This window comes from Typopeltis vanoorti, chromosome 12, assembly GCF_054136105.1.
Source record: "Typopeltis vanoorti isolate ZY-2024b chromosome 12, IOZ_Tvanoo_1.0, whole genome shotgun sequence".
Lineage (NCBI taxonomy): Eukaryota > Metazoa > Arthropoda > Arachnida > Uropygi > Thelyphonidae > Typopeltis > Typopeltis vanoorti.
Window position 1 is genome coordinate 97,229,726 of NC_143560.1, and position 27,486 is coordinate 97,257,211.

The following is a 27,486-nucleotide window of genomic DNA, read 5'->3' on the forward strand; positions in this document are numbered from 1 at the left end:
CATCATTCATCAACACTCTTTCAAGTCTCTGTACACCAACTCCATTCAAATGCAATCCATCCATCTTATATAAGTCCTTTCGCCCATCGAACTCATTCCACACATCCACAAATTCCACACCACTCTCCATGCATAACCCACGCATAAAGTCATTGGCAATTATGGCCCTCCTTCTAAACACTTCACTGTCATACCGCGGTAAGATACTCACCATCCTAACTCTCTCACTCTTCTCTTTTGCTACCTCAAACAACTCCCTCACATCCTCTATCATTTCCATTTTGTCCTGTTTCAAATCATTCGTTCCTGCCACGATTATCATCTCTTTCACCCTCTGGTTTTGCAGTCGAATAGATTCGCTGACGTCCTTTATGATCGCACCCGGCTGGTACGACTTCGTTAAATTCTCAATTATTACGCCTCTCAATAGCGAATCCCCATACAGCACTCGCTCCTTCATTTTATTGACGTTTCCAAACATTCTATTATTTGCCGTCGCAGACTTCCGCCGGTTATTTGTCGGTACGTTCAACACACATTTTTCCATGCGCTCCAGTTGTCTTTTAGCTCTGTGTATGGCACCATTCAAACGGGCAATTTCGCTACTCGCATTTATCTCACCATTTTCGTTATCGATCAAATCATCCATTCTTTCTGTGTTTCTACCTTCAATTACAATTTCGGCGACGTTCTCACACCTATCTGGCACTACCACGCAATTCTCTAGCACACCGCCATTTTCTACATTCTGACTATCGTTCACGATATCGCTCTCGACACACGAAACACACTTGAAGTCCTCGTTCTCTTTACACTTTTTACACATATTAACTCCACTATCACTTTCTAACCAGACTCCCACCGCATTTCACAAGGCATACATCTCACATATATATGTATGTATATTTTTTTTTTTCCATTTTGAATTACAGAAGTATACTGCTGTGGTTTTCTTTAACTTTAATAGTGCTGTCTCCTGTTTCATGCAGCTGTGACTCAGATGCGAAAGTATGATTCACGCTCTTTGACTCATTCTTGTTTTAATATTTTTCAATGATGCAACCAGTTCTTTATCTCTCTCCCTGAATTATTGCTGATTATTAGTAGACAGGAAGTTGAAGTTCAGCGTTAATATAACAAAATTGTAAATATGACTCAGAGAATAATTGCGATGCTGAAACAAATCTTAACAAATTATTATCTGTGTAGATATAAAGATAAGGAAGTCATTTTGCCTCTTTACATGGCCTTGATAAGACCTCACTTAGACTATTGCATGCAGGTCTGGTCTCTTGGTTTCTGTGGTGATTCTGATACAGTGGAGAGAGAGTGCAAAGGAGTGTGTCAAAAATTATATTAGAATTGTGGACTACTGATTATAAAGATAAATTGAGAATGTGTAGGCTGCAGACAACAGGAAACAGGAGAGAAAGGGGTAATATGATTGTAACTTACAAACTTCTGAAAGGGTTATACAGAATTTAAGTAGATGGAATTTTCATTTTATGGAGGGTGGGGAAAGAACTTGCTGGCATCCTTGGAAGTTGAGAATGAATGATGTCAAGAAGTGGATGAGGGCTAGATTTTAATTTCATAGAGTGGTGCATGATTGAAATGGATTACTGTTTGATGTTGTGTATGCAAGTAGTGTGAATGAATTCAAGAACAGGTATGAGAGCTAGTGTGAATAGTATGGCCTCCCTCAATGAGTTCCTGACTTCCTGTGGATCTCTCTTAATAATAATAATATTTATTTTTTATATATTTAAGGAACCATTGCTTGAATGCATTGTGCACTACACTTGTGCACACATATAAACAATGCTTATATGTTAGTTACCCTTGGAACTATAGTTTTAATAATAATAGTTAACAAGAGACAAATGTAGTTATGCTTTCAATACCCTTCTTTTTCCATTCTTACCTTTTCTTAAGTTCTTTGTCTTTCCTACCCATTCATGTTTTCCTATTTTACCTAGCATCTTCTCTCAAATTACATATTCTCTTATATGCTTCTACCATTACCTATCATATTTCACTCCTTCATAGTTTATCTACTTTAATTTTTACATAACTCTGATAATTTCTTTATTTGGCAAAATATCTGAGGCATTCTGTTTGTCATATTCTTAATGTACTGCTTACTTCCCTCCTATCTCCAATAAAGAAAATCATCTCAGTTAATATAGAGATATCCATGCGTCTATTTCACTTTACTAAAATATCGAATTTAGTATGCACATAAATGATGTTAAAATAAAGTATTTAATATAAAAACATTTTATGTAATGAATATCTTATGTCATCAAAGTGAACACACACAAAATATGGACTTGTCATGCTGCAACTTGCCAAAATTCCATAAAATCCAGAAAATACATTATTTATATCTGTATGCTGGAGGTAAAGGGCACTGTATCCATTTTTTACACATCTGAAGTAAACTGCTAAGTGCTCTTCCGTTATTATTACACACATGAGATAGTGCTTTGCACAACTGAAAAAGAGCGCGAAACGAAACATTAAAATATACCTAAAACTGAATTCCGTTAAAAAAAAAAAAAAAAAAAAAAAGAGGCCCTAGTGCTCTTTACCTCCAGTGTACAGATATATGTATGTATACACTTTATTTTTAATTGTGATAATCTTAAAGATCTAGTAATTCTGCACTAATATAGGTAGTGTGTTTTCAGATGACCTCACTCTAGTAGTACATTGTCTGTGTCCTCCATCCTAGAAGTAGGGGGGGGGGGGGGGAATGACAGATAAAAAGCATTTCTTTCCTCTTTGTTTCTATGTAAATGTTTAACATACATCTGGTAAAGTTTGGCACTATTGCAGAGAATAGGCATTTGAAAAATGAAGTGCATGCAAGGAAATAATAGGCTACAGTCTAGAATATACATATTAATAATCTTTTATATTAGTCTCTCACACAAAAGAGGTCAAAAAACTTGTAGTACATCAATACCATGTGCAGGCAAGAGATTAAGAAGAGAGAAGGACCCAACCAATGTTTCATGATCAGCATGAAGTTTATGCTGATCATGTCCATTGCCATACTACACAAGAAAGGCTATTCCACTGCCTAGTGGCTGAAAAAAAGTGACATAATCTTCCCTTCTTGACAATGAACATTTAGCAAAGTAAGTGCCACATTTTACATATGTAAATGGCAGATTTCTTTCTATTATTCTATATGAACAGAATAAATATACAATTTCAGTATCTATAGGGAAACAGTGTTTTACATATAGTTCTTAATGTTCGTTGTGCTTAGCCCGCATTCTTAATCTCCCCATTGCTAATTTTTGTTTATGAATGCTGTTGTTTATGAGTGTTATTGTTTATAACACTTAAACAATAGACAGAGTATGATTCTCGTACAAAACATAATTTTTCACTGAATGTTTATGTTCTCTTACTCATATATTACCCCATAGATGTGTCTGTGACAGTAACATGTTTTCTTAACTATAGATGGATTTTGCCTCTTGTTTTATTTTAAGTCTTAATGAACTAGAGTTAGTCATTCCATTTATGATTCTACCAAAGAAGAATTTGTTTCTTGTCCTTTCATCAAAATTGAAAGCTGGCCTCTTGAAGTATGTGATTATCGATAACCAATGGATTACTATTATTTGTCTGACTCAGATTATGTCATAATATGTCAGATTATGTATAAATCATGTGCTTTATACATAAAATTTTCCAACTGCTATACAAGCAAAATAGTTACTACTTTAAAAACTCAAATGTTCATAAAAGAAAACTATTTTTCTTTTATGAAAATATTATTTTTCTTATAAAATATGAAAAATATAAAACTTCCACATAAAATATTTATCAATGTTTATTAATTTCTATTTCCTGTTCAAGATTTGTCATCACATGAAATGTATTGATTATTCTATTATAAATTTAGTTTAATTCTTTATCCAAGTGTGTGCAAAAAAAGTTTGCACCTGAAAGTATCTTCATTTTTGTGAGACATTTTGTGAGATTGTGAGACACAAAAATATTTTGGGAAAATTTGGAGAAAAGAGCAAAGCTAATAATAATGGCAAATATCTGTTGGATTTCTGCTCATGACATGGACTGGTTATTACTAACACCATGTTCCAACATAAAAATGTGCACAAATTCACATGGAGAGAAGAGGCTAGGAATAAGAAAAGTCTCATTGACTATGTTATTGTTGATAGTGATGTTTTCTCCCTGGTGCAGGACACCAGAGTGTACAGAGGATTTGAAATTGGAAGTGATCACTATTTAGTCTTGAGCAGGATAAAATTGAATTTCATATTGAAAAGAATAACATGTAAGAAAGTTTTAAAGCGAATAAAAGTTGAGCAGCTCTCAGATGTAAACTGTAGACTAAAATACACAAAGATTATTGAAGAAAAAATGAAAGAGTTTGAGAACAGTAACCAAACCTTGGAGATTCAGTGGCAAGCCTTCAAGAAAATACTGATTGATTCAGCCAGAGAGGCATGTGGTGAGGTTGTCTGCAAGAATAGAAAAATCAGAACTCCCTGGTGGACAGAGGAAGTTAAAGAGGCAGTGAAGGAAAAGAATAAAGCATATCAAAAGATCCTGTCAAATAAGTCAGCTTGTGCTCTTAGAGAATATAGAGACAAATGCAAGAATGCTAAACACTGTGTAAAACTAGCTAAACAAAAGTCATGGGAGGACTTTGGCAAGAATATAGAAAATAAATATCAAGAAGGTGGCAAAATATTCTGGATGTTGTTGAAGAAGCTTAGAAATGGAGGAAAGAGTGCTGTAAAAGGAGTTAGAGATGATAAAGGTGATATAAAAACTGGAATAAAAGATATCCTTGAAGTATGGAGTAATTACTTTGAAAAACTGCTAAATGAAACAAGCAGTGATGACAGCACAGTGGTAAAAAACACTGACCAGGCATGCAGTCAGGAATACATATCCATACTTGAAGTAGAAAAAGCCATCAAAGGCTTGAAATGTGGAAAGGCAGCAGGAGTAGATGATATTCGACCAGAAATGCTGAAGTATGGTGGTATAAGAGTCTTACAGTGGCTGCACTGCATAGTTCAGGAAGCCTGGACAGAGGGACGAATTCCCGATGATTGGAGTAGAACTCTCATAGTACCCATATATAAAAAGGGAAATAAAACTGAATGTGAGAATTACAGAGGTATTTCCCTACTGAGTGTTCCTGGCAAAATCTATGCAAATATACTTGAGAAACGGTTGCGAAGAATTGTGGAAGAAAAGCTTGGTGAAGAACAAGCTAGATTCAGGCCAAATAGAGGCTGTCATGATCAGATCTCCACCTTACGACAAATAGTTGAGAAAGCATGGGAACATAACAAAGATCTGTATTTAAGTTTTGTGGATCTGGAAAAGGTATATGACAAGGTGCCAAGAGAGAAGCTATTCAATATGCTACAGTTATATGGCGTAAATGAGGCATTATATTAAGCAATACCTAGTCTTTATTTGAGTTGTAAATCAGCAGTCAGGATGGAAGTACAAGAAGATGATTTAATGTTACATCAGTTATGTGGTGTCAATGGGGCATTATATCCAGCAATATTTAGTCTTTATTTGAGTTGTAAGTCAGCAGTTAGAATTGAAGGAAGATGGTTTAATGTTAAATCTGGTGTGAGACAAGGATGTACATTATCCCCTCTGTTATTCATTATCTATATGGATCACATTATGAAGGAAAGTTGCATTAAACATGATATCAAAATTGGAGATGTTAATGTCAGCTCTTTGCTTTATGCGGATGATGTTATACTTCTAAATAAATCCGCTACAAGTCTGCAAGATTCTCTGACTAAATTGAATAGCTGTTGTAATAGATATGGTATGAAGGTCAGCAATAAAAAGACAAAGACAATGAAAATGAAAATAGGCAGAATCATTGAAAATGTCAACTGTGTTGTGAATGGAGAACCTGTGGAACAAGTAAAACATTTCAGCTACTTAGGCACAATTTTTACTGAAGATAGTAAATTAAAAATAGAAATAGACAACAGAATCAGCAAAGCTGGTATGGTGGGAAGTCAATTGAATAAATTCATATGGAATAAGAGAGAAATTAGTCAGAACACTAAATTAGCTGTATACAAGACAGTGTTCAAACCAGTTTTAACTTATGGATCTGAGAGCTGGGTCAGAAGTAAAACACTTGACCAAAGACTAGAGACCGCAGATATGAGAGTCCTGAGAAAGATTATAGGCGTGAACAGATGGCATCAATGGCAATATCATATTAAAAACAAAGATATTAGGAAAGAACTTGACATTGTCTGCATCCAGGAATGCGTTAGCAGAGCTAATCTCAGGTGGTATGGTCACCTAAACAGAATGGGCAAGGAAAGATTAGCAAAACAAGTGTTCTCTGCCAGGTTGGCAGCAAAACGACCCAGAGGAAGACAAAGATATAGGTGGATTGATACGGTACAAAGTGCCTTAGACGATAGAAATAGAAGATCTGATAATGTTGGAGTCTTGACAAGTAACAGACTGATTTGGAGGAAAATTGTAGATAGGAAGTTAGTAATGATATAATTTTTTTCATGTAGTACTATCATATCCTGTACACCCCTTGTGGGTACATGGCAGGAATTTGATGATGATGATGAAGTATCTTCAGGACTGGGGTAAAGTGGTACAACACCGGGCGACTCCTTGCAAAGGTGGAGCAAGCTACCAACCCTCCTATTCAGTATCTCCCATATTGTAAAACACATCTCCTTGCAGATATGTATAATGTTATGCATTAAGGGAAGGGCCACCACCCAGACTAGTTTCGACCTTTATTGAGGTCTCTTCAGTGGGAGCCAGGCGCAAGTGGAGATACCAAGGCAGAAGCATTAGCAAGGTCATCTCCTCCTATAGGAGCTGCCAAACGGTGTGCCACCTTTTTTATTAAATTACTCTGGATTTAGAGAAAGATGTTGAAAGTTTATTTTTCACTTGGTCAGACTATAATAAATTTAGTTTAATCCTTTATCCAAGTGTGTGCAAACAAAGCTTGCACCTGAAAGTATCTTCAGGACTGGGGTAAAGTGGTACAACACCGGGCAACTCCTTTTCTGACCAAGTAAAAAATAAACTTTCAACATCTTTCTCTAAATCCAGAGTAATTTAATAAAAAAGGTGGCACACCATTTGGCAGCTCCTATAGGAGGAGATGACCTTGCTAATGCTTCTGCCTTGGTATCTCCACTTGGGCCTAGCTTCCACTGAAGAGACCTTAATAAAGGTCGAAACTAGTCTGGGTAGTGGCCCTTCCCTTAATACATAACATTATACATATCCGCAAGGAGATATGTTTTGCATTATGGGAGATACTGAGATAGGAGTGTCGGTAGCTTGCTCCACCTTTGCAAGGAGTCGCCCGGTGTTGTACCACTTTACCCCAGTCCTGAAGATACTTTCAGGTGCAAACTTTGTTTGCACACACTTGGATAAAAGATTAAACTAAATTTATTATAGTCTGACCAAGTGAAAAATAAACTTTCAACAAAAAAGATTATTCTGTTATCGGAATGGATTCGCCTCCTTCTGCCATGTGTAGAAGTGTTGAGGGTTTGCTCATCTGTGGTCGAACTATAATGATATGTATTAAAATTTTGGTGGTCGATTGTAATAATGAATTGTGTTATTTTTTTTACAAGCAAGTTTTGCATGCAATATTCTAGTAATTTATAGTGTAAATCATGTTTGCAAGGTCCAGGAATATTTGTAAAATATCTGATATATTTCAACAGGCAGTAGAAAAAGAAAGTGTGATGCTAAATCTTGAACAGGAAATAGAAATTAATAAGCTTTGACCACAGAGTATCTTGATCTCAGTAAAGCTAAATTACATAATTCTGATGGCATTGTCTGAGAATGATGCAAGCAAAAACATGAAAGAAAAGAAAGATTCCTTTTCAAGTTGGATGTAGAATACTTTCAAATTAGTAAAGAAAATAGCTGTGTTCTGGGATGATATGTAATGCAGACATAGCATGAATCTTTTCAGATTTGTGTATAGTGCTATGTAAAGGGCCACTGCTCAGTTGGTTTTAACAGTGGGAGGGGTCACCCATACAAAAACTCTGAGTGATCTTCAAGATCACTTAGAAATTGATGAATCCACGGATTTGGGGGTAGTAGAAGATAGTGAGTTGAAGTTTAGAGATCACATTGCTAAAGTAGCCAGGGCAGCTCACAGGATTGCTTAGTTCTTGAAGAACATACTAACAAACATAGATAAAGTGTTATCATTTCTCTTTATAAAGCCTTGATACAATCACATCTGGATTACTATGCTCAGGCCTGGTCACTTGGGTTTCTTGGGGATTAAGAAGTGGTGGAGAGGATCCAGTAGGCAAGTGACCAAGATGGTGAGTGGTCTGTGGAATGCTTTCTATGAGGATAGATTGAGGTTAGGGTTTGTGGATTGCAAAAGTTTGTTGATAGGCAAAAAGGGGTAGCAGGGATATGACAGAAACATTTTATTTACTTAAACGATTTTATAGGGTTGATTCAGGAGTAAAGTTTCAACACTTGTCTAGAAGGAGCAGAACAAGAGGCCATTCCTGGAAGTTAGGTAAGAGTGTGGTTAGCAAGGGCATCAAGGACTAGATTTTTTACTTTGAGAGTGGTGAATGAATGGAATGGGTTACTCAAGTCAGTTGTATGTATGTTTGCTGTTAATGGTTTCAAGGGAGGTATAATAAATATTGTGTTGGTAGTTTGGGTCTCCCATGATGAGTCTTAGGACTCTATGGAGATGCCCATGGAATAATAATAATATTTTTCCTTTCAGTACAGTATTCATTTTTATCCCGCTTAAAACTAAATGGTCATATGCTTATTTCAGATCTACTGTAATCAATCCTTGTATCCTTAACCAATGTAATTGGAACACTCTCAAGAAGAATAACACGTATTCAGACTCTTCTTATTTTCTGTCTGTCATAACATATCGTTATGCTTAGCTCTGTGTTTGTAATGACAAATCCATGTCTTGGACAGAAATATCACAGTTACTTACTATTATTATTATCGTTGTTTTTTTTTTTTCTTGAAATTATCAAAAACATTTTCTATATTTCTGGTATTCATTTCTTGCTCATCTGATTAGGTCTGTATCCAACAAGAACCAGCTTTTCCTTTTCCTAATGACTCAATCTCTTCTACTTTGTCCTCTGAAGAACCATGTGTGATATTATAACCACAAATAAGTCGAGGAAAAATTGATATACATTGTCCAATTCTCCATTGCATAATTTGCTCATCTCTCTCTCTCTCTCCTTGAAATTGCCTTCCATTCAAGGAATTTATCCTCATGCTTTGTGCTGAAGTTTACAATCAAGTATAGCTATTCCTTATATTCAAGTTGAAGTTTATATTAAACTACAGAATACTATACCTATTCCTTCATTTACCTGATTATTACTGCTTGAACGTACATTTTACAGTTATTAATTATCAGTATCTCTTCTGTTAGTTTTCTTTCTCTTGATAATGCACCTGTTTCAGTGTGGCACTTTTCTAATTCTTCTGCTCTAATCCTCTAATTGCAAATCTGTGTAGTTATAGCATCCTGTGTTATCCATGTTTTTTTTTCCTTCAAAAAATAAAATAGTCAACATAATCAGCAAGAAGAACTGGAATTAATGAATAGCTACTTTGTGAGATTCATAAGTGTTCTTAATCATTCCAAGAACTCAGAAAAATGCATTTTTCTGAGTCCGTCAATTTATATACATCTCCACTTGGAGTGGGTGGGGGTGCGTTTTCTCAGAAAAACTAAAATCATTGAACTGCTCAACATGAAATATGATATTATCACAATGAGTTAATAATTGCTATAGTTTTAAAATCCTACTAAAATATTTTGTTAATTTGTGGTTTTTATTTTATTTATATATTTTTCCTTCTAGCTTAAATCAGAATGTGATACAAAAGATTGTTGCTATTTTAGCCTTAGAAATAGATATGCATGATACCAAAGGAAAACTTATAAGAAAAATTCTTCAATTCCTTCTGTGTCCAAGAATCACTGAAAATAGTAAGTTATATATTATTTTGATAAACATTTGTTTCGGTATTGATATGATGAACTGCATGTATATTCAGAGTTTTGTTGAGTCACACACCTTTTAACATTAAACAGCTTTGATTAATCTAATAGCTCAACATTTTAACCAATACACCATCATCATCTTAAGGAATGGATTTCAGATATGACTGAGAGGGCTAACGTACATGGGTGGTCTGAAAAGTTCTCGGCCTCGACCATAAATGGCAACACTATCAGCAAGATTTTTTTTTCTAAGTTGGTACATCTGTCATAAGCATCCATATGAAATTTCAAGTTATTCTATCAGGTAGTTTTTTTTATACTGCTGTCAGAAGCCAAAGTGTTGTCTGTATCCCTTGAAATGGATAAAATTGAGTATTGTGCGGTTATAAAATTCTTTGTAGAAAAAGATTTAATGCTAAAAGAAATTCATTCAGAGTTCATAAAAGTTTATGAGCACTCATCTCCTTCATTTTCAACAATTAAGAAATGGGTTGCCGAGTTTAAAAGCAGCCATACCAGCCTTCAAGATGATCCACGTGAAGGATGTGTCCAAAAAGTGTAACTACATCAGAAATCATTGATCAGTACACAATATGGTATGGTATGGCTTTTTAGAGCTCCAATAGATAAAGAACATGCTAAAGAGGTAAAACTAAAGGCTATGAAGTCTGGAACTCAAAAGAATCAACAATTCTCTTTTCCTTTTTCCTGTGAGGAAATATCCTTGGCGCTTCAAAATATCAAAATGGGGAAGGCTCCTGGATTTGACAATGTTCATAATGAATTCCTGATGCACTGTGGACCTTATGCAAGATCGTGGCTGGCTAAGTTCTTTAATGATATACTTGAAAGTGGCTGTGTTCCTAAAGAATTTAGAAGGACAAAAATCATTGCTCTGTTAAAACCAGGTAAGCCAGCAGACAGAACTGAAAGCTATCGCCCCATAGCCCTTTTAAGTGCAACCTACAAATTGTTGGAGAGACTAATATTTAACAGGATCAATGATAAAATTTTGGAATGTGTTCCAATAGAACAAGCAGGGTTCAGAAGAGATCGCTGCTGCACAGATCAAGTTCTCAGCTTAACAACCTACATTGAAGCAGGATTTCAAAGATGCCTGAAGACTACTGCAGTCTTTATTGACTTAACAGCTTATGATACTGTTTGGAGGGAGGGACTCATATATAAATTTCTTAAGGTCATCCCATGTAAAATATTGGGATCATTTCCTAAACAACTTACTGTGTGATCGATATTTCAGGGTAGTCACCGGAGGAAGCATCAGTAAACAGAGAGTGCTTAAGAATGGATTACCTCAGGGCTCGATGTTCGCACCACTGCTTTTTAGCCTTTACATTGCAGATATTCCTGAAATAGCCAGCAGGAAGTTTGATTATGCAGATGATCTAGCTTTGGCGATCAGCGACAAATCTATCAAAAGAACTGAAAAAATATTGACAAATGATCTGTCAGCTTTATGGCAGCTCTATAAAAAATGGAGATTAACACCAAATTCTGATAAAACCGAATGTTCTTGCTTTCACCTGAACAATAGTCTTGTAAATCAAAAACCAGAGATATATGCTGATGGAACATTAATTTCATTTAATTCGACACCTAAATATCTGGGAATAACTCTGGATAGAACTCTGACATATAAACAGCATATGATTAATATCGCTGCTCAAATTCGCACCAGAAATAACATGGTTCAGAAGCTTTGTGGTACTATATGGGGCTCAAGTGCCACAACTCTGTGATGCACTGCAATGGGTCTAGATTACAGTGCAGCAGAGTATGGTGCTCCTGTCTGGCTCAATAGTTACCATGTCAATAAACTAGATACTCAACTCCACTCTGCATTTAATAACAGGTTGTATTAGGAATACACCCTTGCAGTGGCTCCCCACTTTGAGCCATATTGCTCCTCCAGAACTGCGATGACAGGAAGCCTTGCTTCGTGAATATAAAAGAATTTTAAATAACCAAAATCTCCCAATACATGAATTTATTCCAGATGCTTTATCCAATAGACTAAAATCCAGAAGACCTGCCATAAAAACCGCCCTTAATCGTCTTAGCCAAAATGACAGTATGGTGAGTGGGTGGGATGTACTGTGGTCCCAAGCAGTATCACCTGAAGTTTGCAATCACATAAACATCTTCCAAAAACCATCTGGATTTGACCTGCCCAGGAATATATGGACATGGCTAACAGGATTCGTACAGTAAATGGTGTATGTTGAGACTTACTTTCAAAGTGGGGTAAGATACCAAATCCCCACTGTCCCTGTGGAGCCGAGATCCAAACCATTTACCACATAGTACAGGAATGCGAGCTGACAGCATATCCAGATATGCTGTCAGCTGACAGGATATCTTTGACCTATCCCCAGAGGCGATCAACTGGATCAAAAACCTAAATGTTAATATATGACTAATCTTCTGTCTGATGCTTGTTATAAATTTCATATTTGTATTTGCCTGAATGTAGACTTTTTTTTATTTTTAATCATATATGTGTATCTTATCTATACTCATGTATTATATCTTATTGTCTTTTAACCATGTGTACAAGCCATACGATAAATAAATAAATAATGGTATTAGATGACTGTTGAGTCAAAGTGCGTGAAATTCCTGATACTGTAGGTGTCAAAAGAACATGTAGGATATATTTTGCATGAAGAATTGCACATGAAAAAGCTTTGCTCAAGATGGGTGCCATGCTTGCTAGCAGTAGATCAAAAATGCCCTCACATGAATGAAAATCTCTGAACAGTGCTTTGAGTGCCTTAACAAGAATAAGATTGATTTTGTGCGCTGATTTATTACTATGGATGAGACTTGGATTCACCATTACACACCAGAATCCAAACAGCAGTCAAAACAGTGGACAGAAGTCGGTTCCATCAGCAGAAAATGTCATGACATTGGTGTTTTGGGATGCTAAAGGCATTTTGTTTATTAATTATCTTGAAAAGGGTAAAACAATAACTGGGGAATATTATTCAATCTTTTAACTAGAGTAGACGAAAAAATTTGTGTGAAAAGACCTGGTTTGCAGAAGAAAAAATCATCTTTCATAAGGACAATGCACCTGCCTACAAAGGTGTTTTGGCAATGGGAAAATTAATAGATCTACACTATGAATTGTTGGAACATCCACCCTATTCCCCAGATTTGGCTCCCTTTGACTTCTCTCTCTCTTCCCAAAACTAAAAATCCTCCTCGCTGGTCAGCGTTTTTCTTCTAATCAAGAGGTGATAGCAGCTGCAGAGGGGTATTTTGATCTTACTGAGAATCACTACAGGGGCGGGATAATGGCACTGGAGCATCACTGGAATAAATGTATTAGTCTTAAGAGTGATTATGTTGAAAAATAAAAAGAATTTTGAAATTATAAATTTGTTTTTTCATTGTTAGGCTGAGAACGTTTCAGACCACCCATGTATAACAGTAATGTATAAACAACTGAAACTTAAAAAAAAAGTGAGTTTTTTTTTTCGTCTTAAATAATTATTTCCTCTTAGTAAAATAAATTTTAAAAATTTAAAGAAAAAACTCTAAGCAAAGAGAATAATATAATATGATAGCTTGGTTTCAAAACTGCCTCCTTTTCTTTTCTCCAATTTCTGAAGTTGAGTAAATTATTATTGTAGAATTCAATTATGGGGACATAAATTGGGAGGAGAAATGGTCACAGAAAGGAACGAAATGGAATTTCACTAAATCCAAGGGATAATTACCAAAGACAACATGAATAGATGGGGGCATGGGTTTGAGAGTGCTAGATGTTGTCATTTTGAGACCTTAGCAGTAATCTATGTAGCCACATTGCCTCTGCATTGGGAAAGTGATTATGTGGTCTTGACCCAAAAGATTGTCAGACATGCTGAGTTTTATGTTAAATAGGGGTATATGTGGGATTACAAATCAGGTGATTATGTCAAAATTGAGTAGTTGTCTTAGAGCATGACATGCCATAAGAATTTGGAGAGATATTTATGGTGCATGGAAGATGGTTAAGGAATGGTTGAAGAAAGCAGTATCAGATGATACTCAGAGTCAAGAAGATATATCAGGTAGGAGTTACATGGATGAATATTGTTATTAAGCAGGAGTAACAGAAAAGGAAAAGTTATGGAGGAAATATAAAGAAAATGGGATTAGCAAGTTCATGAGCAGTACAAGATATAGGCAAGAAGGGTGACCCGTGTGGTATAGAAGGCCAAAGGCTAATTATAAGAGGAAGCCACCTAATGAGTCTAAAAGAGAGTTCTCACTGTGGTGAATAAGAGGAAGAATGATTATGGAATAATGATTTAACGAGTGTTGATGGTAGGGAGGTAACAGAAACAAATATAATAGTTGATCATTTCGTAACGGTGAATCATCCAGGTAGAGATATTGCAGTTCCAGGTGTGACATTGGCTAATTTGAGAATAGGGGTACATTAATTGGAGCTGGCTACAGTATTGCAGAACCTTAATACAAACCTGGCCATGGGATTAGAAGACTTATCAGACAGTATATTATAAGAATTTGCAATGAAATTAGCACCTCTTGTGACCAAGCTGTTCATTTTAAGCTGTTTGGGGAATGTACCAATGGAGAAAGAGAGCAAAATAAAATAAAATAAAAAGAAATAAAAAAAATAGTTCCACTGCATAAATGAGGCTCCAAGACAGAAGTAGCATATTATTAAGCCCATCAGTAGCTCTAGTGTGGTCGTTAAGGTATTGGAGAAGTTTGCAAAAAAGATAAAGTTCAAAACTGGGTGGACAGGAATATGATACTTTATAGGGACAACGTGTGTGAGGAATAGGTCTTGCATTAGTAATATGCTTATGTGATGTAATGCTTCTGGGCTTTGCATAAGCATTCAACAGGATTCCACATGGTATGCTCTGATAGATGAATTAGAGCTATTGGAAATGGATATGAAGCTGGTGAGATGGATAAGAGAGTGGGTGATGAACAGATATCAAAGAGTGGTGTTGAGTGTGGAAGAAGACAGGACTAGTGGTGTATGGCAGGGCTCAGTTCTTAGTCTTCTGCTGCTTTATTTACACATAATTGATATAGGAAATGATTTAAAGGGAAACATTCAATTGTTTGTTAATGATGCAAAGCTAGAAAAATCAATGAAGATGATGTAAAAATTTTTCCAGATAAACAGCATGACTTACATAAACTGGCAGTATGGGCAAAGATAAATGGCTGCTAGTTTAACATGACCAGATGTAAAGCCATGTAGTTTGGGATGCAGAGATCATAACTACATTGATGAAACTGAACTGCAGGATATTGATGAGGTCAATTTCTTAATAAAATTGTGAAATTTCGTTAAGATTAATCTTAATCAAACAGACTGACTGCCTATCTCTTGGTTTTGAGAAGTAATTGCTATTAATTGTTTATAATTTTTTAAATTACATAAATATACCCATTTCTCTGGAACTTGAATAGTATTTCCTCCTACTTGTACAGCTGCAAATGAGACATGTGGAAGTATGCTGTGTGGATTCTTGTGTTCATAATTTAAATGTTGTAGACAATTCTTCTGCCTTTTCCCTGAATGATGCCCATGACTTATTGAGCGAAATTCTTGCTTGTTGCTTGGTCTCCTCATGTCTGAGAACTCATGACCTGAGCCGCAATGTCTCTCCATTTCTTTCTGTCTTTTGGTGTAGCAGTGGCCCACTCCAAATTAAACCCAGTGATCTTTTTAATCTGGTCCAACCATCTTGATCTTGGGCGTCCTCTTTTTCTTTGTCCTTCCACTCTGCCCTGGATGATAAGTTTTTCAGGTTGTCATTTTTGCATCTTGAAATGTGACTGAAATTGAGAATTCTTTCATTTACAATATCACATAGCTACCTCTTTATTTTTAGTTGACTTATTATACTTTCATTGAGTGAAACATATAGGAGTAATTAATAAATTCAATTTTATTTCTCTTACATGTGTAAAACCATTATTTAAAAATTGCATTATGTCTACCACACAAATCCACATTCAAATGCTTAGTAGCTGAAATGTGTTTTACCTGTTGTATAAGTTTTCCAATTGGCATTTGATGTTATCAATGTTTCTGCTTATTTTCCATTGTCTCTCTCTCTCTCTCTTTTTATCACTGATTTTCATGCCATATTTATTGCAGCAGTTATTCAATTTTGCAATAGAATCCTGCAGACTTATTATTTAGGAGTATATCATTCATCATCTCCATTAAATAAAGAACTGAGAATCTCCAATGTTGATATCAGGTTTGATGCCACTTTCCTTCATAATGTCATCCATATTGATGATAAAAACATTGCAGAAAATGTGTGCACTTGTCTCGCTCCTGATTTAACCCATCTTCCTGTACCTCCTTCAATTTTAATTACTGACTTACGACTCAAATATAGACTATGTATTTCTCAGTATAATGTCCCATTTACACTGTACATGCACATGTCTTGTCCTTTTCCAGATAAACAAAACTTATATACAGATCATTGTTATATTCCCATGATTTCTAAACTGTTTTAAGCTGAAAACCTAATTCTGACAACTTCTATTTGTACTGAACTCTGCTTACTGTTCTCCAAATTTTCCTTCCACAATTTTTTGTTAACTTTTTTCCCTCAGGTATGCTTACATAAATCTTATCAGGAACACTTAGTTTGCAATTCCTCTGTAATTCTCATATTCAGTTTTGTTTTCCTTTTTATAGATGGGTACTGTGAGAGCTCTATTCCAATAATCTGTAATTCAACTTTCTGACCTGGACTTATACGATGTAGCCACTGTAAAACTTTTATACATCCATATTTGAGCATCTCTGGTCAAATATCATCTATTCTGGCTGCCTCTCCATATTTTAGGTTTTAGATGACTTTTTCAACCTCAAGTATTGATATGTACTCCTGATTACATTTCTTTTGACTGCAATCAAGAGGAATGCAATGACTGTTTTCTTCCACTGTGCTGTTACTGCATGCTTGATTTAGCAATCTTTCAAAGTAATTATCCCAGACAACTAGAATATCTTTATTTTCAGTTTTTATGTCACTTTTATCATCTTTGATTCCTTTTACAGTACTGTTCCCTCCATTTTTAAGCATTTTCAATAATCTCCAGAATGTTTTGCCACTTTCCTGATATTTATTTCATATATTATTACTGAAGTTTTACCATGACTTTTGTTTAGCTAGATTAACACAGCATTTTGCTTTCTTACATTTTTCTGTGTATTCTCAGAGCACATGCTGATTACTTGCCAGTATTATTGATATGCTTTCTTCTTTTCCTTGACTGCCTGTTTAGTTTCCTCAGTCCAGTATGGATTTCTGATTTTTCTATCTTTGCAGACAACCTTACCATATTCTCTGGCTGAATCCATCAGTATTTTCTTATCTCCATATTTTTCTTAGTTATAAGTGTTTACTGTGTCCACTTTATCATTTTTTGCCAGAGATAGCAAAAAAATGATAAAGTGGTCAAGGAAAAATTACAATTTCCTAGAACAGAAGATCTCTCATCTCTGTTTGAGACAGGATTATCACCTTTAGTTCAAAAGTGCTTATGAATTGATTCTTGTGTCCTGGACAGATACTTATGCAAGTTCATCTAATTAGTAGCTTTATCCTTTGTTGGTTTTTACACTTTTGATTTTCTTTTGTGATATATTAAATTAGGTGGATAAACATATTGAGATGTACTGAAAGTCAAAAGGCAGGGTAACTGATATCAGGTATAATTTTTTATGATGATCACTGTATTTTTTTTTACATATGTCCCATCCACAAATGGCTGCATATTCATTACATAAATATGTTGGGTGTGCTAAGGGTTACATAAGCTGGATTGGTAAGGTTGTGTACATATTTCACGAATAAATGTCCATGTAAACATGAGGCTAGTTGCATTTAATTTTAAGTAATATTGTAGTTTTGCTTGTTACTATGTGAAGTTGTGATATTCATAGGAAATCCACATTAGACAGCATAAAATCTGCTGTATTATTCCTTAAAATCATTGCTTTTTTTGCCCTTTCTCCATCCTCTCCATACATTCCATTCTATTCCATTCCCCTACCACTCTCATACTTCTCACCTTCTTGTGCAACTTCACTGTTCTTTCCTCTTGCTCTTTCATGTGAAAATGTCCTCACTATCCATCTAACAAATATGTCTCGATGATTGAACATCTTACTCATATCACTCCTTCATTTTCTGTCCACCAAACTTGGCAGATGCATGGCCTCAGTTTATCCTCATAATCAATATTTCACATTCCTGAAATCATTTTTTATTTTCTGCCTATGTTCCCTCTCCAAAGATTTTTTATTCCCCTTCTAATCTCAGTGAGTATGAGTACACAGCTGAGCACAGTAATTCAGATGTTGCTTTTTCTGAACAGGAAACACCACTCTCTTATCTCTGCTAGTCAACATCCTTTGAAGTATTTTAGCATTGCTCTAGGTTGCCTTCATCCCTTTTTTCAATCTTTCATTTACAGTTATCTTGTTGTTCTGTTGCTTATACAACTCAGGGTGACAGAAGATTCTCATAAAGGGAGCAAAAATATAATCAGCAATAATATAATAAGTATATGTCTCTTTAGCTTAGTAATCAGTTGTTTGAAATAATAATTTATCACTACCAGGGTTAATTAGTGTAATCTTGCTATTGTTTTCCTTAGTGTGCATTGTCAGATAAGCTTATGTTTTCTGTGTGTATGTGTACAACTTTCTCTCTCTCTCTCAGTGTAAAAGGGTACTGTTGGTCATGATTTTCTGTAACTTTTTTTGTGCCTTGAGACATGTAAAATATCATAGCTTTAATTGTTTTAATTGTATTACAACTGAACAAAACTAATAGCAAAAGAGCAGCTGTCAACCCAGTTCTGACTAACTTCTTCAATACTATAACCAACAGTTTTTTCTTGTAGAAAGACTTATATGCTGGTTAAACATATTAAGGAATTGACAGCATACACTAGAAATATAAATTAAATCAACTTTAATATATACTTTCCGATATTTCAGCAATGTCACGTTGCCATCTTCATGGGAACTTAAGATAAAGACGTGCATGGAAGTACTACATAACAGCAAATGAGAAACGAAGTGAGGAAGCTACCGTTTTCCCAAAGTCCTGATGGTGCCCCCTGGCGGGCTATATTAGGTGTTCTTGGCCTTTGGGCTGAAGTTCTTCTAATGCATGAGACTGCTCCAAATTTGAGAAACATATATCAGAAGAACTTCAGTCCAAAGGCCAAGAACACCTAATATAGCCCACCAGGGGGGCACCATCAGGACTTTAGGTAAATGGTAGCTTCCTCGCTGGTTAAACATATTAAGGAATTGACAGCATACACTAGAAATATAAATTAAATCAACTTTAATATATACTTTCCGATATTTCAGCAATGTCACGTTGCCATCTTCATGGGAACTTAAGATAAAGACGTGCATGGAAGTACTACATAACAGCAAATGAGAAACGAAGTGAGGAAGCTACCGTTTTCCCAAAGTCCTGATGGTGCCCCCTGGCGGGCTATATTAGGTGTTCTTGGCCTTTGGGCTGAAGTTCTTCTAATGCATGAGACTGCTCCAAATTTGAGAAACATATATCAGAAGAACTTCAGTCCAAAGGCCAAGAACACCTAATATAGCCCACCAGGGGGGCACCATCAGGACTTTAGGTAAATGGTAGCTTCCTCGCTTCGTTTCTCATTTGCTGTTATGTGGTACTTGCGTGCACGTATCTTTATCTTAAGTTCCCATGAGGATGGCAACATGACATTGCCGAAATATTGGAAAGTATATATTAAAGTTGATTTAATTTATATTTCTAGTGTACGCTGTCAATGCCTTAAGTATTTAGTTATCAACTACAACAGCTTATACAAAGATTGGCCTATAATTCAAAGCTTGAGTTCTGTTACCTTCCTTATGAAGTAATGCATTTTTGCCTTCTTTACATTCCTTTCAAATTTGACTCAATGTTACATTGAGTCATTTCCTTGTTCAACTCTCTGGCACATTTCCTAAAATTACGTGGTGATATATCAAGTTTCCTCAAATTTCCCATATATCTGTTGTTCACTCACAGTCAGTCTCTCCTCCTCCTTCCCTTCTATCCCCCTCTCCTCCTCTCACAAACTCCACATGACATCATATTCACAAGGATGAAATACCTTTATGAACTGCTCATTTAATATCTCAACTATTATCCTACACAGCAGTTATCCTTATATCGTTTTCTCCAGGCACTGTCATCTTTCCATAATCATTGTTTTTTGTGCTGGCTGCATATCAAAAGAACTCCCTGGGATTTTATTTTTATTTTTTATTTTTTTATTTTATTTTGGCTTCATTAACTCACTGCTGCTCATACTGTGTTTTTGCTACCCTTAGCAACAGTCATTCTTGCCTGTTCTTTGTAGTTCTCATAGAACACATTATTACTACTCTTCTTATGTTACCCTCCTAATGCCTCCTTCCTGTAATGGATGCTTAATCTCTGGATTCATCCATTTTACACCTATCATATGTAACTCTCTGACCTTTGGACTATGTTAAACATTGATTCTACTTTATAGTTCCTGAATAGCATTCAAGCAGTATTGATCTCCTTTCCACCAAACTTCTCATTCCATGAATGAGGAGTTTGGTGGAAAGGAGATCTATGCTGCTTGAGGAAAGTTTGGTGGAAATTTTTATTTCAGATATAGACATGAGACTGCCAATACCGATTTTCTTCAATTCCCTTCTCATGATTCGGTGAGATATTGGTCAGCCAGCAGCCTTCATGAAATGCTTTTGTCAATCACTACACACAGGAAGTTCTGTTTGGCTATACAAGCATTCTTAGACAATGGCAATCTTGTTCTCATTAGACTGTCTTATGACCACAGTATGCCTCTTAGTCAAGCAGTGTGGTCATTTTTCCACTGATTAAGAACCTGGGATATCTCACCTTTTGAGAAACCAGTCAGCTCTCCTGTTTTCAAAATCATGGCTCCAGCCTGACACACCAGCCTTTTATCGAACTCCAAAAGGTCCCTTGTTTTTTCCCATTGGGATCAATATTATTGATGATTACTGACCAGCAGCATTCTTAAATAGTTGCCTAGTACACGTGGTGATGCATATGTTGATGCATATGTTGACTGTGTAAGTGATGTTTACGTACATTTTCATGAAGATTTCTGAATCAGTGGCCAGTATGTGTAGTACCACATATATCCTTTCCTCACAGAAATCCTCACATCACTGGAAACTACCCAGGTAATTACTTCATGGTCATTCTCACCAACCAGCGGGAGATTTGACACCTCATTTATGATGACATCCTCTGATAAGATGATCAGATCCAAAACCTTGGATTCTTGCATGTCCTCTGTTACATACTGCCTTAGGTAGTTGTCCCTCAAACATTCAAGAAATTCATTTTCTTTTTTTCCAGATGCTGTCTCATTATCCCAATGTATATTGCCATAATTAAGATTGCACATAACGATCACCCTTTTCCTATTTGCTTATTATTATTTATTTCCTATTTTCTTATTATTTCCTATTTACATATCATGGTCATTACTCTTCACATTACCAGGTCTGTAGCATCACTGACTAAGTATTTCAATCTATTCACCTGTATCTTCACCATATTGCCTCAAAACCACTGCATCTAATTCCCCCCCCCCCCTTGCTTATTTACCTTACATGGGCATAATAACTCCCGCCACCAACAGCACTCCTCTTCCCTTTTCCATCTTTGTGAAAATCGTCATATTCTTCTCAGGATGCCTCATCTCATCATATCTCAATTATTCCAACAATTTTTGGATGAACAAACTCAATCAATACAACAATTTCATTTCTCTTTATTCTGATACTTCTGGCATTCATATATAAATATAACAGTTCATTTCTGGATCTGTAACAACTTTCACTGATACCACTTATTGGATGTGACTTCTCCATGCCTTCTTCAAGCCATTTCTTTCTCTCATTATCCATCCAAGAACTTTCTTCAAACCCAATTGTTTCCGTTACATTCCAGGCTAACCTATTCCTTTCTTGTCTACTCACACATTCACTTCCTCTTTGCACTTCAACCTTTGTTATACTGTGTTTCCGTATCTACTCTGTCTCCCCTTTTTTCTCTCCTTGTCTGATTTGCACACTTATTCCCTCATTCTCCATACTCATACTGCCCACTTATCCATTCATAAGCACTACTTCACTCTCTTCTTACTGTTCTACTCTTTCACATTGCTTTTTCCTTTCTCAGATACCTTCTCCACACTCATTACTCTTCCTTCTAGCAGCAGCAGTTTCTTCAGATGATTCCCTCCAGAAACCATTCATATGCAGTCCTTTACTCTTATTCAGTTCAAGTTGTCCTTCAAACTCATACCACACATTCACAAACTGCACTTCTTTCTCTTCACACATCCTGCAAATGTGTTATTAATAAGCTTTGATTTCTGCCTCAGCTCATCACTGTCATACCTAGGCAGTTACCACAGTTTCTCCTTGCATCTTTATCTTGCATGGACATAACTCCTTTTCTATCATTAAAAGCATTCCACCTCCCTTTTTATATTTTCTATCTTTGTGAAAACATTATACCCTTCTCTATTCTTGTCAGGATGTCATCCTCAGCCAACTGCATCTCACTTATTCCAATAATTTTTGAGTGAATGGATTCATTTGTATAATTCATAAAAGTGAATCTGGATCACCTTCTATTTCAAATAATTTCAAATGAATGTGAAGACATTGACATATGAACTCTTTAATTTCATGTATATTCTTTCTGTGAATTTACCATATCTTTATGTTAGAACAGACAGCTGGAAAAGAAATAGATAAATTAGCTACTGGAATAAACTGAAACAGAACATCAGAGGAATTCAAGATATGCAGTGTCAATGTATGAAGGGTCAACAGAAAAAAAGCAGAACAATTAAAAAATTACAAAAATCACAAAAAAAATTAAAAAACCTCTAATAATAATGCTAAGTACTTAATGTGTTTCTGTATTGACATGGACTCATCATTACTAATTACAAATAGAAGTATACAAATTCACATGGAGAGAAGACACAAGAAATAAGAAATCCTACTGGCTGTGTTATTCTTGATAATGATATTTTCATGCTAATCTGAACGCAAGCAGCTCTCAAAAAGTGAACTATAAACTTAAATATACAAATATTGAAGGGGGGGAAATGAATGGGCTTGAAATTCAAACCAGAAATAAATCTTGGAGACTCGGTGTGGATTCTTAAGAACACACTGACTGATTCTGTTACAGATATGTGGTTAAGTTGTCATCAAGGATAGAAAAATCAGAACTTCATTGTGGACTTGAGAAGTTAAAGAGGCTGTCATGAATATGAAGAAAACAGATTGAAAATTATTAACTAGTAAATGAGCATATGCTTTCTGAGAATACAGAGAATAATGTAAGAAAGAGAAGAGGTGTCTAAAACTAGCCAAAAACAGAAATTGTGGTCTGCCTTTGGTGAGAATATTGAAAATAAATATCTGGAGGGTGACATAATGTGCTGAACAAATTATGGAGTCTACAACTCTGTTAGAAATGATTACTTTCATTTCCTGACATTTCGATCTTCATATTAAGGTCGTCATCTGGAGTACATACATATGCACACACGTGTATATATATATATATATATGTATATGTATATATAGATATGTATACACAGAGACAAGCTATATTACATTTCAAGCAGTATGCCAAAGAGACAATCATTTACTGGCCTGACCTCTAGTGGAAAAAAATAAAACTACTTCAAAGCTGTATTCTATTTATACCATCATCAGAGAACAATTTCATATAGATAGTTTTATTACAGCAAAAGTAGTGTCCTAATTTAACATGAGAGTTGTTATATTAGAGTTAAGATCCTGGATTATGTACAATCCTATTTATATCATAGAATAAAAGCCAAAAGGCTATTTTTCTGGCAACCTTAATAATAATGAAGGGGATACAAATCCTTTGATGTTTATCTGCCAGTAAGCGAAACTCTAAGAACTAGGACTAAGATCTATGAGTTTCATACTGAAAAACTATCGGCAAATCCAAGTGTAAGTAACCACTTGGTAGTACAACACCAAGGCAACTCATATCAAAGGTGGAGCAAGCTCCCTCACTATCCTTGATATTTTCTCATAATGTAAAAACACAGCCCTTAGGGGATGTAATACTGTAATTACATTATGAGGAGAGGTCACTACCCAGACCAGTTTCAACCTTTTATGAGGTCTCATCTGTGAGTAGGTAGACCTGAAAGATAACAAGGTTTAAAGTAATTTAACATACAAATGCCATAAAGGTGTGCCTGTATATTATAACATAGAATAAAAGCCAAAAGCTGTTTTTCTGGCAACCTTAATAATAATGAAGGGGATACAAATCCTTTGTTCTTAGAGTTTCACCAGTAAGTGAAACTCTAAGAACTAGGACTAAGATCTATGAGTTTCATACCGAAAAACTATCGGCAAATCCAAGTGTAAGTAACCACTTGGTAGTACAACACCAAGGCAACTCATATCAAAGGTGGAGCAACCTCCCTCACTATCCTCACTATAAATTGGTACATCAATTTAACTCTGTAAATAAATGAAGTAACTGATAGAAAAAAAACCTACTGTACTGTAATATAAAACTTAGAAAATAATACAGTATATGTTTATTTTAGTAAAAAATTTAGTTTGTATGTGTACCTGTTTTGTTGAGGATTCTGATTTAATAAAATTGCATAGTTCAATACATAACTTAATTTGCATAAAAAAATATCACTTTCTTTTACATAACACAAAAAAGTTTCACAAAATAATACAAAAAAAAAAATTTTTTTTATTTCTTTGTAAAAAGGTCACTGATTTTCTTTTGCTTCTTGGAAGCTAAACTTTTTCGAATGCTTCTTCTCAGAGCTAGCTGCATTAGCAATAAAATTTTGTGGAAAGACGTATCATTCTGCTTAGCCTATTCTATACACATATTAAAACTATCAACTGCTTCTTCATGTTTTACTTTTTTTTTTCTTCAAATTTCTTTATCATCATCAACGTCTGCTAATTCATTCTGTAGCATCATCTTTATAATTTCAGCATCTGATTTGATTTCGAATTCACTTTCAGTTCTACCTGTAATCCATTCCGTAACATCTGTCTGTGAAATTTCAACATTTGGATTTATAATTCTAACCAAATTATGCACGTTTGAATTTCTGCTTTTTGTGTATCACCGTAGTTATCTTCGTAAATTCTAGAAGGCCACAGTTTTTTCATGATGCTCAACAGCAGTTCATGCCGACAATACAGTACGTACTGTACAGTATAAAAAAAGCAAACGTGAACATACAATAAATCAAAATAGGCCTACAGTGTAACCATACAATCGCCAGTATGAAAAAAATACTGTACTGTAATAATAATAAAATAAATAATAATAGTTAAAATAATAATTATTAAATAAAAATAATAGTACACAAAATAATAATATGTAATAAATAAAACTTTTTTTTCCCTTTCAAACTGCAGATCGCCAGTATGAAAAAAAATACTGTACTGCAATAATAATAAAATAAATAATAATAGTTAAAATAATAATTATTAAATAAAAATAATAGTACACAAAATAATAATACGTAATAAATAAAACTTATTTCCCTTTCAAACTGCAGATCGCCAGTATGAAAAAAATACTGTACTGTAATAATAAAATAAATAATAATAGTTAAAATAATAATTATTAAATAAAAATAATAGTACACAAAATAATAATACGTAATAAATAAAACTTTTTTTTCCCTTTCAAACTGCAGTTCGGATTACTGGAGGGTTCAGACTGAAGAGATTCGGATTTGCGAGATACTGCTGTACTGTAAAAACAATGAGAGATGATAAAGATAAGACATGAAAACTGAAGATAACGTAAATGTGGGGAGTAGTTACATTGAAAATTGTTAAATTATTGTTGTTGTTAAGGAAACTACCAGGGAATCAGGGATTCATCAAGAGAGGCTACATGCACCAACTGTCATACCTGTTCTTGAATTCATACAAACTACTTGCACACACACAATATCCAGTGGTAGTCCATTCTGTTACACACCACTCTATGAAGGAAGCATCTAGATTCCGTCCCCTTCTTGATGGCATTCATTCTCAGCTTCCAAAGATGCCCTCTTTTCCTTTCTTTACCCTCCATAAAATGAAAAATTCCATCAGCTGAAATCCTGTGACCATTTCAGAAATTTGTAAGTCTCAATCACTTTTCTTTCTCCTGTTTGGGGGAATATGTAGACTGCAGATTAGCAAACTGCAGTCTGCATTCTGCTTTCATAATCAGTATCCGGATTCCACAATCCGGATATCATTTTTAACACTTTCCTTTGCACACTCTCTCCACTGTATCAGAATCATAACAGAAACTAGGAGACCAGACCTGTGCATAATAATCCAAGTGAGGTCTTGCAAAGAGGCGAAATGACATTCATATCTTTATATGTCAAAGTTCCTTTCACCATTGCAATTATCCTCTGATTTGTATTTGCAATCTTTGCTATATGACCCTTGAACTTCAACTTCCTGTCTACTAACATTCTAAGATCCCTAGCCTGATCAGTTTCTCCTAGCATAATCCCATCAAAATAATACAACATTGGATATCTAATTACACCAAAGTGCATGACTTTACATTTACGGACATTTAACTGACAGCAATTCATGAAAATTTTACACCATTACTATCTTTTGATCAATAACTTTCCTCCAAATTAATCTGTTATCTGTCAAGACTCCAATATTATCAATCTTATATTTTTGTCTTTTAAGGTGCTTTTTTTTTTTACTGTATCAATCCATCTACATCTTAGTCTTTCTCTAAATTTTTTTTCCTGCCAAGTGACCATAGCATCTGAGATTAGCTCTACTAACATATTCCTGAATGCTAACAATGGAGGGTTCTTTCCTAATAACCTCATTCTAAATGTGATACTGCCAATGATGCCATCTGTTCCCTCCCCTAATCTTTCTCAGCACTCTCATATCAGAGATCTCTAGTCTTTGATCAAGTGTTTTATTCCTAACCCAGCTCTCTGATCCATTAGTTAAAATTGGTTTGAACACTTTCTTGTATACAGCTAATTTTGTATTTTGAATCATTTCTTTCTTATTCCATATAAATTTATTCAGTTTACTTCCTACCATACCATTTTTTTGATTTTTAAACCATCTTCACTAAATATTGTATCAAAATAGCTGAAATGTTTTACCTGTTCTATAGTTCACCATTCAGGATACAGTTGTTGCTTTTAATGTTTCAGCCTATTTTCATTATCTCTGTCTTTTTCTTGCTGATTTTCATACC

At 35.0% G+C, this 27,486-nt stretch overlaps 1 protein-coding gene across 4 annotated transcripts in view; it reads left to right on the forward strand.

Moving 5' to 3' along the window:
* Positions 1 to 27,486, forward strand: part of LOC150101039 (uncharacterized) — a 592,625-nt gene that overhangs the window by 429,875 nt on the left and 135,264 nt on the right. For all 4 annotated transcript variants that reach the window (XM_090401634.1, XM_090401633.1, XM_090401632.1 and 1 more), the window contains exon 20: positions 9,933 to 10,060. In XM_090401634.1, the coding sequence (XP_090257760.1) occupies positions 9,933 to 10,060 (128 nt within the window). The remainder of the gene's footprint in view (positions 1 to 9,932; positions 10,061 to 27,486) is intronic.